This window comes from Adiantum capillus-veneris, chromosome 25 (genome assembly GCF_014529385.1).
Source record: "Adiantum capillus-veneris isolate H3 chromosome 25, ASM1452938v2, whole genome shotgun sequence".
Lineage (NCBI taxonomy): Eukaryota > Viridiplantae > Streptophyta > Polypodiopsida > Polypodiales > Pteridaceae > Adiantum > Adiantum capillus-veneris.
In genome coordinates this window covers 101,225,270-101,241,327 of record NC_140955.1, presented here as the reverse complement: position 1 = coordinate 101,241,327, position 16,058 = coordinate 101,225,270, and the positions used below count along the sequence as shown (strand labels likewise).

The 16,058-nt window shown below is 36.6% G+C and overlaps 1 protein-coding gene across 1 annotated transcript; it reads right to left on the bottom strand.

Annotated features, from left to right (window-relative positions):
- Positions 1–1,643: 1,643 nt before the first annotated feature.
- Positions 1,644–15,261, bottom strand: LOC147425391 (uncharacterized). The gene is made up of 6 exons (XM_086500052.1): positions 15,131–15,261; positions 8,096–8,225; positions 7,248–7,916; positions 6,898–7,116; positions 5,144–5,213; positions 1,644–1,711 (listed from the first exon to the last, which is right to left on the bottom strand). Exons 1-6 carry the CDS (start codon positions 15,259–15,261, stop codon positions 1,644–1,646), a joined length of 1,287 nt encoding a protein of 428 aa, XP_086356178.1.
- Between the last annotated feature and the right edge of the window lie 797 nt (positions 15,262–16,058).

Below are 16,058 nucleotides of genomic sequence, written 5' to 3'. Positions count from 1 at the left end.
AGTTGGGACTCAACGTGGTGAAGAATTCAGGTTTTTGCATAAATCTTGCCAACCAATCAAGGGTGAAGTGCTTGGGCGTTATAAAGGACTTGGAGGTGGATGTATTTGATAATAAAGTGATGGTCAATTGTCATGTTATACCCACGAGTATTTGTGATTTCCCTCTTGTCCATGGAAGACCGTGGTGACCGTGGTTACAGGTAACCAAAGTTGTACATGATTGGGGACATGGTACCATCACTCTCTACAATAGAAGGGGTGATAAGAAGAGGTTTGACATGGCTAGCAAGCAATATTTGGATTCTGATTTTGATAAGAAAAGTGATGAAGAAAAGTACTCAAGTGAATAATAAGGTAATGGGGATGATGGCAGTGAGGTGGAAGATAGCAGCGATAGTGCATTAAGAAGAGAATGGGGTCTAGGAGGGCCTCTTTATTTTTCCATGAGATTATGGAGGTGATTAAAATTTTGACGAATAGATACATGCCATGTGTGAAAAAATGGTGGGTGTGTAAGAGAGGTGTAAGAGTGGTCAAAGGATGCACCTTCCCCCCAAAAAAGAGGGTGGATAACTTTATGATTTTCGGCCTTCCATAACTCCTACATACAATATCCGATTTGAGTAGAGATTATGGATCTATAATCTACTCACCAAGATCTTTCCATAGATATGTTAGATGATATAGTTTTGCCCATTAGATTTTAAATTTCATTTTGCGAGGGAAATTTGAATTACAACAAACTAGCCATTTTCAACATGTTTAAATTCAAAAAATTCTCTTTGGTTGCTTTCTTAACACTAGAAGTTTGACTCCCTTAAACTACCAAATAAAGAGTGTGAAATCCCCAACCAACCAATACCAAGATTGGGATGGGGTCCTTGACAGGTCTCTAGGCCTATGAAAAGTCAGTCTCTGAGTAAGAAGGGTCCAAGTAATAGTCCCTTACCGTTGACAATAGCTTGGGTCTATAGCCCTAGAAGAAGACCTAGTCCAGTCTCATAGCAAAACGGGACAACATCTTAAAAATCTAAGACTGTTTCAGTCCTATAACTTCCACAATTTGAGCTAAGATATTCTCAACCAGCACTTCTTTTCCCCCTAACAGATGTGAGGGCACAACCACTGGTAAACTCCTCTTCCAATTGGAGAAGTTTTCTAAATGTTTTTAGTGCACGGGGATGGATAGGAACCTGACTAATCACGTCCACCCATCCATGATTGACAACCTTAGTCAATCCCCACTTACCACCCTGCACTCCACATAATTATTTTGTTTCTTAGTTACTATCACATCGTTTTAACATTTAAAATAATGGATTCATTTTTTAACTTTTTCGCATAGTCATTCATTAAGACAAGTCATGGAATCAGCATTGAAAATAGTCTTTTAGAAAACAAACATCTTTATTCTTAAGAAAAGGTACTATCAATCAAAAAAATTGACCATAATAACCATGACCAGTACTCTTCTTGTCTCAAGACCACCTAAGGGTGAAAAAAATCGGCACCTATTCATTATTCATAATCCAACATGGAAACCCATCACCCAAAGTGGGAGGTACCCATACACCAAACCATTTTCCCATACAACCGAGCGGCTCCCCTAGGATAAAAATGATATCCTAACTTATGTAGAAACATCAAGACATGACACGAAGTAGAAAATCATCGTTCATGGGGGTAACTGACTTATCTGTGATAATGATGCCTGTAAAGCCATCATTATTCATCAAAACATACCAAGGAGTTGGAGGTGCCTTGAGACAAACTAACTTAAGTACGATCAATCATATCTTTCCTAATTCAACCAGAGTTAACCCAAAAAAACTTTCTTGATTTACAACAAGTTTACGTTGGTTCCTTGGAAGATGCCTTCCATTTTTAAGTCAATTTCACATTTCCTAATTCCTTACTCTCTCTTTTACGTATGCAATGTTATTACTTAAAGAAGAATTTGAATTATTCAAAACTTAAATTATCATGAAGACCCACCTGGGACTAGTTGGGCATTTGTTGCAGTGTTGGGGCCTGAATACTCTCATTAGTGGGCCTACTACTAGGCCCACCCTCGTTGTTGTGCGACGCTCTAGCTGTTTTAGGAATACTACCCTCATCATTCGATTGAGGATTGGCTCATGTCCTTTTTGGTGCCATGACTTCTTATCCTTATTAGAAAAATACGTCTATTTATTAAGTAAATCATCCAAAAGCTTGACTTAAACTTCGTATTCAATCTAACTCCTCTTTTTAACCCAACTAAGGTTAAATTTGTAGTCCTAGATGGTAATTTCTTGACCTAGTAATTTCTTATTTGCTTATATAGGGGTAAGATAAGTTTATCACAACTTTCTTAAGGGTTTTCCAAGCTCCATGAATTTTCTTATAAATTTTTGCATCTTTTTTATAATTTTCCTATGTTTATTAAGCTTCAAATCTGCTTATTTTTTGCTTAATATTTATTGTATTCATTATCTCTTAAAGATTGGATTTTCTCAACTTCATCTCAATGGTTTATACTTATAGTAATTCTCCTAGAGACTCTTAACAATATTTTCTATTTATCCTAATTAATTTTTATATAAAATAGAAATTTTGATCTATTATAATTACTTAAACTAATAAACTAATTATGTTATAATTAACACAAGTTGATAATAATATTTAATATCTCTAGAAATTACTTTGTAATTATTCAAGTTATTTATTTATTTTCTTTTTTTATATTTAGCTAAAATTAGTTTGTTTTGGCTTAGTTAAATAGCTAAATTAACTTTCTGACATAAGCTAATTATCACAACTTATTTATATGTATACTAACTTTGATAAATATACTATAACTATCTAACATGATTAGATAATTTCTCCTATTTATTTTCAGCTAAAATCAATTAGTTTTGACTTAATTGAATGGCTAGATTAACTTTCTAACCATATCATAATCATTACTGCTTACTTGTGGTGTATACTAACTCTGATAAATATTTTATAACTATCTAACTTGATTAGTTAACTTTTCCCTTTTATTTTTAACTAAAATGAGTATATTTTGGCTTAATTAAATAGCTAGATTAGCTTTTTGACCATAAGCTAATTATGAAGGCTTACTTATAATGTATACTAGCTTTGATAAATAGAAAATAGTCATCTAAGCTAGTTTAATTTGTGGATAAAAATAGATAGTTTTAGCTTGATTAAATACTTAGATTAATCTTTTGTTAATGAGATAATTACCTCGTGTTTCTAATAGTGTTTCTTATCTTTGATAGTTAACTTAGGAATATTTTAGTTAATTAAGTAGGTTTCCCATTACTTTCTTGATTAAAAACAGCTAATTTTTTCCTAACTAACGACAAAAACTAATTAGAAATTTATGATATAATTTTCCTAGCTTCTTAACAACCTAATCAAGCTCTAATAATTATCTTGTCCTAATCTAAGATCAATTAGTATAATTACCCTTGATTCAAGACTAAAACGATTAATGTCAAACCTAATATGATTTAATAATTAATTAGCTTAATTTATAATATAAAGAGGTTTAGTCTTCTTAATTAATTAGATTAATTAAGAAAATAGAGATAATTTAATATAATTTTACTATTTAAAAAGGGATTAGGCTAATTAACATTGATAATTAGCCAGAGTTTTTGCTCTTTAGTGATTTTTTAGTAGAGTTTCTCTCTATGTGAGAGAGAAATGGCCAGGTCTCTGAGTCTTAAGTGAAATTGTGAAGCAAGGGGGTCCTATTTATAGGTTTTTGGCACTCAAAGGCTGGAAATGGCAGTAGCTTGCATCCCAAGGCATCCCTACAGATCTCCCAGCACCCCTTGCTACTACTCCTATCCCTGGCAGGCTAGTGATCACCCCTCTCAACACCTGGAAGCTTTAAAAATCAAACCTGCTAAATTTTGACCTATTTTATGCTTAATTGGTAAATATCTATAAAATATATGGGAGATTAAGGTAAAGTATTTAGCTTTGATGATTATTTAAAACCATACAATTATTTTTATAATTTAAAGTGGCAGTGCATCTTTTAGAGAGGATAGCGGTGTCAGTTTCTACCCAAATTCAGTTCTGAAAGTTCCTAGCTATGTGTTTGATGTGCTTTAGATTTTAAAAATACCAATTTTAATTGATTTTGAGATAATGTTTACCTGTTTGTACTCATATGCTTCTCCTAAAGCTTAGAGTTCATTTTCTTACAACTAGAAAGGTGGAGACCTTACAAAGAGGCCCTCCTAGACCCCATTCTCTTCCTAATGGATCTGGATGTTTCCTCCTTGTTTCTTGAAGAAGAGCATGATGAGAAACAAATATTTTTTGGCCTTATGGATAATGAGAATATCTTTGGTCCTTATGAGAAAGTTGAAGATGTGATGTAGCCCAAAGTTCAACCTAATGTCAAATAGGAGCTGATACAAGGTATGTCGTCTCCGGACTTGACTAATCATGAGAAGGGTGAGTACCTACATATGATACAATAATTTTTCAATTTATTTATCCCTTCTTATGAGGAGATTAGAGGCGTAAAAGGAGAGGAAATGCACATTAGAATCAAGGAAGGAGCTCAATTTGTATGTCGAAAGCTAAGGAGAATGGGACATGTACAACTTAATGCTTTAAAGGAGGAGGTAGACAAGCTTCTCAAAGCAGGTTTCATATGCAGTACTACAGAATGGGTGAGTCCTATTGTTGTCACACCCAAGAATGATGGAAAGTGGAGAATTTGTGTTTATTTTAAGCCTTTAAACGCAGCCATTAAGAGAGATCCATACCCTCTTCCTTTCATAGACGGTATGTTTGATTCTATTGCAGGGCATGAGAGGCATAGTGTATGTGATGGATTCTTTGGATATTTTCATCTCAGCTTGGCTTTAGAAGATCAAAACAAGAACACATTTCTCACACCATGGTGATTCTTTTATTATTTTGTGCTTCCTTTTGGTCTTATTAATGGCTATGTGTGGTCCCAAAAGAGCATCAATAAGGTGTTCTCTCCCTTTCTTGACAAGTTTGTGAAAGATCTTATTGATGACTGTTGTGTTTAAAGCTTTTTTAATAAAAGTTAGATAATTTTTTAAACATAATAATACAAAAATATATTTTTGATTGACATCAGACATCATTCAAAATTAACCTGGAATTGCATATGCCTCTTGATATGTTATGTCCATTATAAAGCCAATCTTTATATCCCCAACAATGACCTAAAAAGAAAAAACACAAAGAAGGAAAAAAAAGTCCAGTTATAATTATAATAACATTAAAATGAACTCAATCAATTGGATCATTCTTTCTAGTCCTTGTAACGACAACTACCTTAAGTTGACATTGAATTCATTCAAGTGTCAAAAACAGTGCTACCTTGAATTTGAACATGACATGTCTTCCTTAGTGCAATTGAGATATACCTATATCATTTACGTAGTTAAACATACTTGTGTGTCCATAGAGGTATGTTAACATTTATATGCAAAGAAAACAAAAATGACATACCAACCTCATTCATTATCCAATCTTTTTATTTTAATAGCTATAAACTATGCATAGCTATTGGACATGCATATTACCCTCTTGTATACAATTTTACCCTCAATGGAATTTTCTTGCGTATACTATTTTATGTACCAACTACTTAATCTTTTTAATCATTGAAATTTGATAGATTAGTGCATTCTTGCTATCATACAAATTTCACATCATGTATGACTTCACTTAGGCAAAGGATCATAAATAATTTGTATATGCAAAAGATAAATGATTTCCAATGTTATGTAACATCTCTTCATGTACTTTTATTTTTCATAAACCTTGTAAAAGTTTTAAATATTTCTCTTCAAAATCCATTTCTACATTTTAAAAAGTTCTTAATAAAATCAATGTTCATACACATAACCCTAACATCAAATCACATTTATATAGAAGCCAAAAACATATAGAAAGACAAAAGTACACTAAGTGTCCATTTATACAACCATTATATATATAACTTTTGGATAATAATTGATACATGTCTACATGATTACTTACTTTCATTTCAATTACATGGACCTTCAAATATTTCCACAATTTCATTGCTATTTGAGCAATGTATACCTTTCCATACAAAACTATCGTTGTTCACCTCAGTGTAATCTGCATGACGTTACTTTCTATGGAAAATTCCTTATCTACAATATTTTTTTAGTAGAGTTTGATTCATCTCTAAACTCATTACCAATTGCAATTGTATAGATACATGCTTGTCTAATCATTTGAAGCACCTCAATGAAACATTATACATGCCCATGCAGGAATACATGTGCTTGCAATTCACGCCATTGTAGTCTACATTAACATCTGTAAAACCTCCTTGTATACAATATTTTGAGTAACATCAAACCTATGTCTTGGATCACCATCCACTTGCATTCTTGCATCATTCCTTAAATGCACTTTCAAATCTCTATATGATCTTACTCGTGACAAAGAAACATATAATTGTCCATGCGAAAACACAGGTGTATGCAAGTAAAGGCCCAATACATTGAGATTCTTCCCTTGAGCCTTGGTTATTGTCATCCCAAAGGCCAAGCATACAGGAAATTGTCGTCGCCTCATGTCAAAAGGAAGTTGGTGTGAAGGTGGAATAAATGTAATTCTTGGGAGAAATACTCTATCACCACAATTATCACCTGTAATTACCTGTGATTCTATGACCTTTGAATGGAAGTTTTTGCAAATCAATCTAGTCCCATGACATAAGCTTCATCAAGGGTCCAAATTTCTAAGCAACATAATAGGTGCATTGTGCTTCAACACCAATCGATGAGGAGGAAAACCACCACCAAAATTCAAGCTATTGAGGTATTCTGTTGTGTAGAGGGGGAAATTCCCATTTGAGGTAGATACCATAGAGTCTGCACTACGATATTCCATTGGGCTTCCCGGAAACAAATGCAAAGCACACTCATTTATCTCATCAACCTCTTGATTGCGAGGTGCAAGAATAGCAGGATCCTTTAAAAATTTGACATGATCAATATTTACATTTACCCCTCTATAAACCCAAGATATCAAATCTTGCAATCCATTGTTCACTAATAGCATCTGCTCAGGCAATGTCACTTCCTGATTGTGTTGATTTCACTCTATATAACCATTTCCAATATTCAAAATCCATTGGCGAAATTCTCGCTCGCAGCTATAATAGCTTGACCTTGAAGTACACGCATATTTTGAGTCAAAGAGTGCTATTTTACATGTGACCAAAGCCTTGATCGGCACAATGTTGCATCAACAGTATCTTCTCGTGATCCTTTGACTATGATTGGTAGTATTTGTCTAAAATCTCCTCCAAACAATATCACTTTTCCACCAAAGGTATTTTGATTGTGCATTATATCACATAGAGTCCTATCTAGTGCCTCAAATGCATAACAATGTGTCATTGGTGCCTCATCCCATATTATCAACCATGGAAGCCTTATAACCTTTTCCTGAGGACTATTTACGCTAATATTATATGTGTTGGAAGCATTCAAATTGAGTGATTTATTAAATCGTGAGTGAGCAATTTGACCTTTAGATAGCAAGAGAGATGCTATACTTGAGGATGTACATGCCAAAGCCACAAAACCTTCACCATGTAAAAGCGAGAGTAAAGCATTATAAAGATATGTTTTACCTGATCCACCAAGACCATCCAAAAACAAAACTCCACCATTACCATCATGAACTGCATCCAATATAGTGTCATAGGCTCTTTTTTTACTATCATTTAAGGTCTTTTCCATGCGGGCACTTAATGATGCTTGTTCTGACACGTCAAATGCCATCTCTTCGTCCAAAAATCCATTATTTTTGCTTATTGATACTGATATGTTTGGCATAGGCATGCCTTCAAAGTCATGTAGATGCTTTCCATATTGCTACAAGATCTCCTCAATGTTCAACAATGCCAAGTCATTTGCATGAGTTGACCCCAATTGCATGTGGCAATGAGCATAGTCTTCAGAAAGTTCGCTGGAAAATCTATCCCAAAGTTCTCTAGGATGCAATGGAGCACAAAATATTAAAATAATCACAAATAAATTTCTTAATTAAGCACCTGTTGAAATGCAGCTTCTCTCAAGCATGCACTCCACTCCTCATCACTTTCCAGCAGTCCTCGAGCAAGGCAGGCCTCTTTGAACGAAGAGTATACATATCCATCAAGAGTACGCAGCTCCTCAAAAGATCTACATCCCTTGCAAAATTTCAATAACATACTTAAATAATAATTTTCACCAGCACTAGGACAAATGTTGTACATATGTCCAATAACATTTCTTCTTTGCCTTCTTTTCCATTTCTTGCTCCCTGCTTTCCAAATCCACTCGCATGGAAAATCACCATATACTAATGATCTTGCATCTTCATGCATTTCATTAGTTTTGAACCATTTTGTTAGAGTGGTTATCTGATTTATGTCTTATCTTAGCACATCCTGCATATTGTCTCCATCATTGAAGACCACATTATTTTGTAAAGGCAAATGGACCTGTAACCTTTGTACAGCTAGTTGCTCACTATGCATGTCATATGCATAGATACACCAACATGCCTCTGACACGGATACATAACTTGTATTCAAGTACCAATTAATCTCATCCATGATACCCTCTGAATCCTACAAGTGCATAATGGCTCTATCATGTCCCTTGTACACATATTTATAAAGGTATTTGATAGTTGTAATTGTTGATCAAACTTCAACATTTATGTGGGCCTTATATCGCAAGGACAAAAAGGGATTATAGGGCACGATCCATCTACAATCCAGTATGTTTCCTCTGACTATTACAGTACCACTGTTTTTGCGTCGCATATAAGAAGGATATCCATCCTCATCAACTCTAGTTGTAGGTGAGAATCGTTTAGGATAATGGTGTTTACATCTTCCATCCACCATGCAAGGAGCATTTCTATTGAATGCACCACATGGCCCATAAATATTTGAGTGGCATACCACATTATATAGATCCAGAAAAATGATTTTATTGGGTAGCTCTGCACACACAAATGTATCGTAATGTGCCACATCAACACGCTTGAAGCAGTTTTGTAATATTAGAAGTATGTGAGCATGTAGAAGACCTCTCTTTTGAAATTCAATTATAGATACATATCCAGATACCACTCCAAAGAAGGACCTCTTGGTTAGCAATGCCATCAGGTCTTTAAATTTTTCATAGAAGACACGTGTAGTCAAATCCGGTCGATCTTGAGCACGTTTCCCTGGTAGCAATGCATCAGTGATCTTATCCTACTTTGGATTGCAAGTGAAGGTTATAAAAAAATCAGGTTTTCCCATTCTTCTAACAATTTCCATTGAATCTTGATAAATTTGATGCATAAATCTTGGACCTCCAGTGTAAGAAGAGGCGAAAACAAGTCTTCTTCTTGCATCTCTACCAAATACATTTCTTGTAGCATCATGAACATTAAGCATGTCAACAAGACCTTGGTACACTTCAACAGGTAGTGTTGAATGATGATCACGTACCCATACTAATCTACACTCTTCAATACTACTACAAGAATCTACTATATATTGTTGTAGCAAATCTTCCTCCACGAAGAAGACATTTGTTGCTATCTTCTTGCACTTGAAGTCTAAACACATAAAACTCACGTTGAGTAATCGTTTGTCTCGTATCTCCTCCACAAAGAGGAATCCCTATATGCCATCCATCTTCTCCATTTGGGAATAATATAACATACATCAATGGCATATATGACTTGTGAAAATTTGAAATTCTCTTAACAACCCCACTATGTGTAAAGATTTGAATATATCGATGACCAATATCAAAGTCGTCACCTTGACCAGGCATGATGGCGGAAATTTCACTTTCAATTGGAACAGAATATTGTCTAAAGGTTGCTCGAGTCTCAACAATAACCATCCTTAAATTGATATGTGCACTGGTAGATGGTCTCTTATAGTAGAAAGTACACGTGCATATGGATTATATACATGCATCATATGTTGTAATTGATGCATTACTTGAGAATCTAATGTTTGTTGCCTCAGTTTAGCCTTGAGACGGTTGAGAATAAACATTAGGTGGTTGCAAACAAATGTAAAGGGAAGAATAACTGAAAAAATATACAAGAAACTAGTCCAAAACTCCCACAAATTGTGAAAGTTCTACTCGTGTTTTTGGTTTACATCTTGGCAAGGAGGAAACCAGACCCCTAGGAAAAAAGACTTTCTAGAACACTGACTAAGCGTGCTTTGATGTCTTGGTATTCAAACTTGAGGCCGAGCCAACCTTTTTTGAACACATATTGTTTGATGTGAGTTAACTTTTCTTTGAACTCAAAGATTATGGATGTCAAATATGACGAGTGGGAGCGTATTGTTTGATGTGAGTTAACTTTGCTTTGAATTCAAAGATGACGGACGTCAAATATGACGAGTGGGAGCGGGCATGCCATCACTGCATATCTGAAAATCCATCGCCACTCAGGGCAGCCTCCCATTTCCATGGAGCCTCCCATCATCACGTACACAATATGGAGCCCCACTACTAGAATTACTGTTGCAAACCGCTATAGCAAGCACAAGGGGTGGTGCGAGGTTAAGATCCAATTCAACCATGGTAGTGGTCGTGGCCGCGGGTTCTTATGTACTTCTTCATTGCCCAAATGCTTTAGCCTCAGCAAAGGGTTCTTCATCCTTTTACTTCTTCTTCCTAGGTCCCTTGCATCCGTACTTCCATCACCAGCTCCAAACTCCCCTGAAGACCCTACTAAAAATCCCTCTAGTTATTTTAGAAGTTCCAAGATCTGATCCGAAAACCCTTGATTGTGTTGCCCGCGTCCTCTGTAATTGCCATGGTGTCGGGCTGGTGTCCTCCGCAGCAGATGGGCATGGTGGAAAGATTATTGGCCATGAAGCAGTCTAGATTGGGGGCATAGTTGGGTGGTAGTAGGGGCCCTGCAGCAATAGGTTTCCATACGTGGGTAGGGCCACATGGTGCAGATTGATTCTCCAACTAGCTTTGTTGCATGATGTGGATCTCTTCCCAAGCGTTTGCAGATCGTTTCATGAATCGAGAGTTCCTTGACCAAGATCTTATAGGCCATGATATGCACTGCCCTGCGCAATAGTATCTCTAGCTCATCGCTACTATTAATTGGATGGTTCCACTAGCTTTGAATACATGTCCCATATAGCCTCCCCTCCCTCTCTAAGAGATCCTAGAGCCTCGCAAGACTAAGGAAGAAATCAAGGATGTATCTTGTCCATTTGGATGTTTGTATGCTTCATTATCATGTCTTCATTCTGTGGCCAAGATAGCAAGCCCTAGGGGGTCTATCTATTATGAAAGTTTGTCTATGATGCATTATCGTGTCTTCATTCTGTAGTCGGGATAGCATGCCCTAGGGGGTTTGTCTATTCTGAAAGCTTGTTGATTTCTTCGTGTAGGGCTGTAGTTGAGGGTGGTTTTGTGTGGCTGGTATATGTTTTGATAATGTATGTGTGGTGCCAGATGATGCCAATCCTATTGCCATCGCAGGAGGCTCAGTCTTCATTGCAATGGTAGTGATTCTCTACAAACATTTCATCACCTACCTACCTTCCACAGATACTCCCAAAGCATCAAATGTTGAATTTGGCTCTGGATTAAGCATGTTGGCAACCATGTACTATTGATATTGTTGCATACTATTTCCAAGGGTAGCCATGGTAGAGGCTCGAACTTAAGTTTGAGCTTGAGGCTCAAACTTAAGTTCAAGCTTGCACACCCTTTTGTACATGTGCCGGCTCAAATTTAAGTTTGAGCGACACCTTTTTGTACATGCCATGGTAGAGGCTCAACACTTTAGAAATTGTTTGTCATCTAAAATCTCTATGCTAATAGCTTGGTTTCTACATATAAATTTCATTTTTCCACCTCTAACTAGAACCAAACATATGTTTTGTTCTTCCAAAAAGGCCACTAGTTTTAACAACTTCTCAACTTTGTGCCCGAAAGAGTTATTTTTATAGGAAGCAAGCATCAAACTCCTTCCAATAGAACTCCAAGTGCCCCAAATTGAACTAATTAACAATCATCCAACTTCTTTTATTTGACCTCTAAGTGCCTTAAAGTCCTTATTATTTTATGGACTAGTGCAGAGTTCATAATATCATCCAAAGAATATTATTAAGTGATGAGCTTCTTCAAATAGCTAAACTATGACAAAATGAGGGTGCTATAAAAAAAAAGGAATTAAATTGAGTGTGCCCGCAAAAAGAGGATACCTCAAACTACACAAAATAACTAAGTTTTTTAGTGGCATTATAACAAATGGGACTTGAATAATTCCCAAAATTCCTAAATATGTGTCATCTAGTAAAGTGTATATATTCATATCTTTTATATCCCTCTCTACCTTAGAAGTATACATGAAAGAGCAGACACAAGTGAGATTCCAAGTCCAACATTAAAAGTGCAAACAAAAGAGATAGTGTAGGTGCAAGTGAGAGAGTAAATGTTGATTTAGAGGCAAGGGTAGGTTTACAAATAGATTAGAGAAGTGGTAACATGGTATTGAAACTCAGACAACATTAGAAATACTTCAACTTCAAAGCTTCAAAGTCAAGATGTAATTGAGAAGTTTAGGTCAACATGACATGGAATTGAGAAACACCTTAGATCAAATTGCCACCAATAAATAAGCACATTTTTTCTATAAATATGGGAAACAACATCAATACATATAAAAATTCTTTTGATTTAATGAGTATAATATGTCCACAAAATGGAGAATCCAAAATTTTCCACATAAGAAACCTAGAAGGGACCAATCTTGATACCACAGCAACCTAGAAATATACGTTAAAGAGCAGGTGAAAGCAAGAGCATCCAATATTAAGTGCAAGCAAAGAAGAAAGAGCAGTGCAAGTGAGATAGAAAGCCCAACATTAACCGCAAGCAAATGAATAAGAGAAGATGCAAGTCAAAGAGAAAATGTAAATTTTTAAAAGGAATAAGCGAGAGATGTGACAATGTGGAAATGGACTCCAATTAGTGGTAGGAACACTTCAAAGCTCAAAGTTGAGATGAGATCGATTGAGAAGCTCACAATAACATGGAATGAGATTGAGAACCACCTAGGTTCAACTTCACAAAAATTGATAAGCAAATAATTCCTAAATTTATAGACAAATAGAGTATAAACAAAAATTTATTTTAATTTAGTGGCAATAAAGCATAGAAAGTTTAAATTTGTCCCATGAGAATCACCTAGACCATATGGATAGATTGTCCACAAACGAGAAACCATGAACGGTTATTTTTCTCTAGTTTGGCAAAGGCTTTGGCATAGCCAAATGACTTAGCCTCTTTTCTATGGCATTTAATCGATTAACGGCCATCCTCAAAGCTCTAATATCACTCTCTAGAGTAGTAACTTGCTCCTTTAATGCCACAACATCCTGATTATGCTCTATGGAACACATAGAGAAGTGTTTGATAGATTTGTTTTGAAATTCTTGCATCAAAGAAAAAAGTTCACGTTGATTTTCTCCCAATCAAATAATATCTTTCTTCATGTCCTTCAAAGTTGAAATTATCTCCTCTCGAAGATTTTCATCATTGCTAACATGAGCTCCTTGGCCTTCTTGTTGACAATGTTTTTTTTTTGGCTAAAAATCGCATTTGGCGAATCTTGAAAATTTTGAGCTTTTTTTTTTTGCCAAACTTTGCTATAAGGTTTTGACTTATATAAAATCACTTCCTTCTATTATATAAAAAGTTGTAAGAGATGTTCCTTTTATCCTTACATGTATATTGAAAAAAACGACCAATTAAGGTCTAAATTAAAATTTTTGTTGGAAAAATGATAAATTTAATTTTAAAATATTTTGCTCACCAAATTCATAAATTTAGATTCATTTTCTCGCCAAAAACTTGAGTAATATTTCAAGGTTGGTGTCCAAAAAAAATACATTGCTTGTTGAATATCCTCCAAATAACCTTTGCATTGGAGTTGGTTTTCAACGTGGAAAACAAAGTCATCTTCAATCATCCTTAAACATTTTGAAGAATCTTTAGTTTGATCTTGACTCTTAGAGCGTGCAAGTTGTTTTACATTCCTGATAGCATTATGCTTGGGAAGCATTGGCATGATGATGACCTCATTGGAATTGTGTGGCCCTTCAACAACAATGCCTAGGGAAGAATTGAAAGGGCTATCAATGTCTATAACAGGAAAAAAAATTGCTTCTTAAATTGTCAAAAATATCATCTTTATATCACCTTGGATTTGGTCCCTTAAGCATGCAAGTTACGTTGCATCTCTTACATTAGCATGACTTGGAGGGGTTGATAAGATAACCTCATTGGGATCATATGGTTCATTGACAAAAGCAGCCGAAGTTCTTGAGGTATTGAAAGGATTTTTTAATCACTGAAAGATTTTATTTTTTTTAATGTTTCTTCTTTGCAATTTGATAAACAAAAGGAAAAAAAATATTTATGATGTTTTTCTTTTATTAAGGATTCATTCTAAATTTCTTATAGATTCTACTAAAACTACATAACACCCCTCTCCTATACATTGATTGGACATATTACCACACATGGGTGTCACATTACATGGCTTTCTAGATGACAGTGGAAGAGAAGGCATACCTTCTTTTAACGACTCTCAAGAACTTATCTTGGAAATGGTGTGTTTGTGCAAGGCAAGACAATAAGGGTAGGGCTAGGAAGCTATGGGCTTCTCTCCGGATGCAATTACCTACCCTTGCATTTGAAAGGCATGTGGCACTATGCAAGACACTTATATGGGAAAAATAATTCAATATCATTAGTCAAAGGCTCTTGAAAGAAGACGTCATTCTTGCCAATGCATTGGTTGACATGTATACCAAATGCGGTGTACTTCAAAAAGCACAAAAAATGCTTGAGGAGATGCCTTTTTAGGATGGTGTCTCTTGGACTTCATTGATTATAAGATATATATATGCTAAGGGCATCTTGCAATCACAGTTTTTGCCGGAAAAAAAACGGCTCGTTGCTGCTACTCCCGTCGCTCGCCATCGCTCCCCCCCCCATCGATGTCTGCTGCCTCCCCCCCCCCGCTGCCTGCGTGATAGCGCTACCTGCCCCCGCGCTGCCTGCCCGTCTCTGCCGCCCCCTGCATGCCCGCCTGCTGCCTGCCTCGCGCTGCATACCTGCCACTGCCGCCCCCGTCACCCCCTCCCGCTGCCTCTAGCGCTCCTGCTTGCCCCATCCCGCTGCCCCCCCTTCCCCCGCGCGCCCGGCCTGTCTGCCCGCCCGCTTGGGTTTCTCCCCAGCACCCCGTGCAATTCGGCCCATTCAGCATTGATTCAATCTTTGGGGCGGTGCTCTGTGCGCCTGATTGCAGCATCCTCCCATCGACCTCTTCTTTCGCCACAGCAGTAGACACAGATGGAGGCTTCAGCTTCTCCACAGAGGGACTCACCAGAAGTCTCCTTGCCCGACCCCACTGAGCCCACCATTCGACTTGCTCTCTCACCGATAGAGCAAGCGAGCCTTGCCGCAGAGGTAGAGCGATTGCAGGCGACTTCGGTCATCTGCAAGATTCTCAGCACCCGACCTAGCAGAGGAGAGCTGTGAGACCTTCTCCAGGCCCGCCTTCTCGCAGAGGTGGGCATGATCTTGGATGTCCAGATTCTCGGACGCGGTTACTACCAGATCGAGTTTGAGACCCGGGGGATTCATTCTATATACAAAACGAAACGCCACCTGCGAGCAAACAAATTTGATAAAACCCCTATATACGAATCATTTTAGGGAATATGACCCCCCTTTCTACGCTTATACAACAATCAATCAAGAAAACTATCATACCCCTATCTTACATATAAAATTTAGGTCTCACATTATCTAACTGAGTAAAAATAGTCAAAGAGTGTGTAGCATAGTGACTGGAAACGTACTAAGGAACCACTTATATTGATAACCAGATGTACCCTCAATGTGTCTTAGTTTAAATTTCAAACTATGTGCAATCAGCCTGCACTCTGGCTACTCGTCCAATTCTGA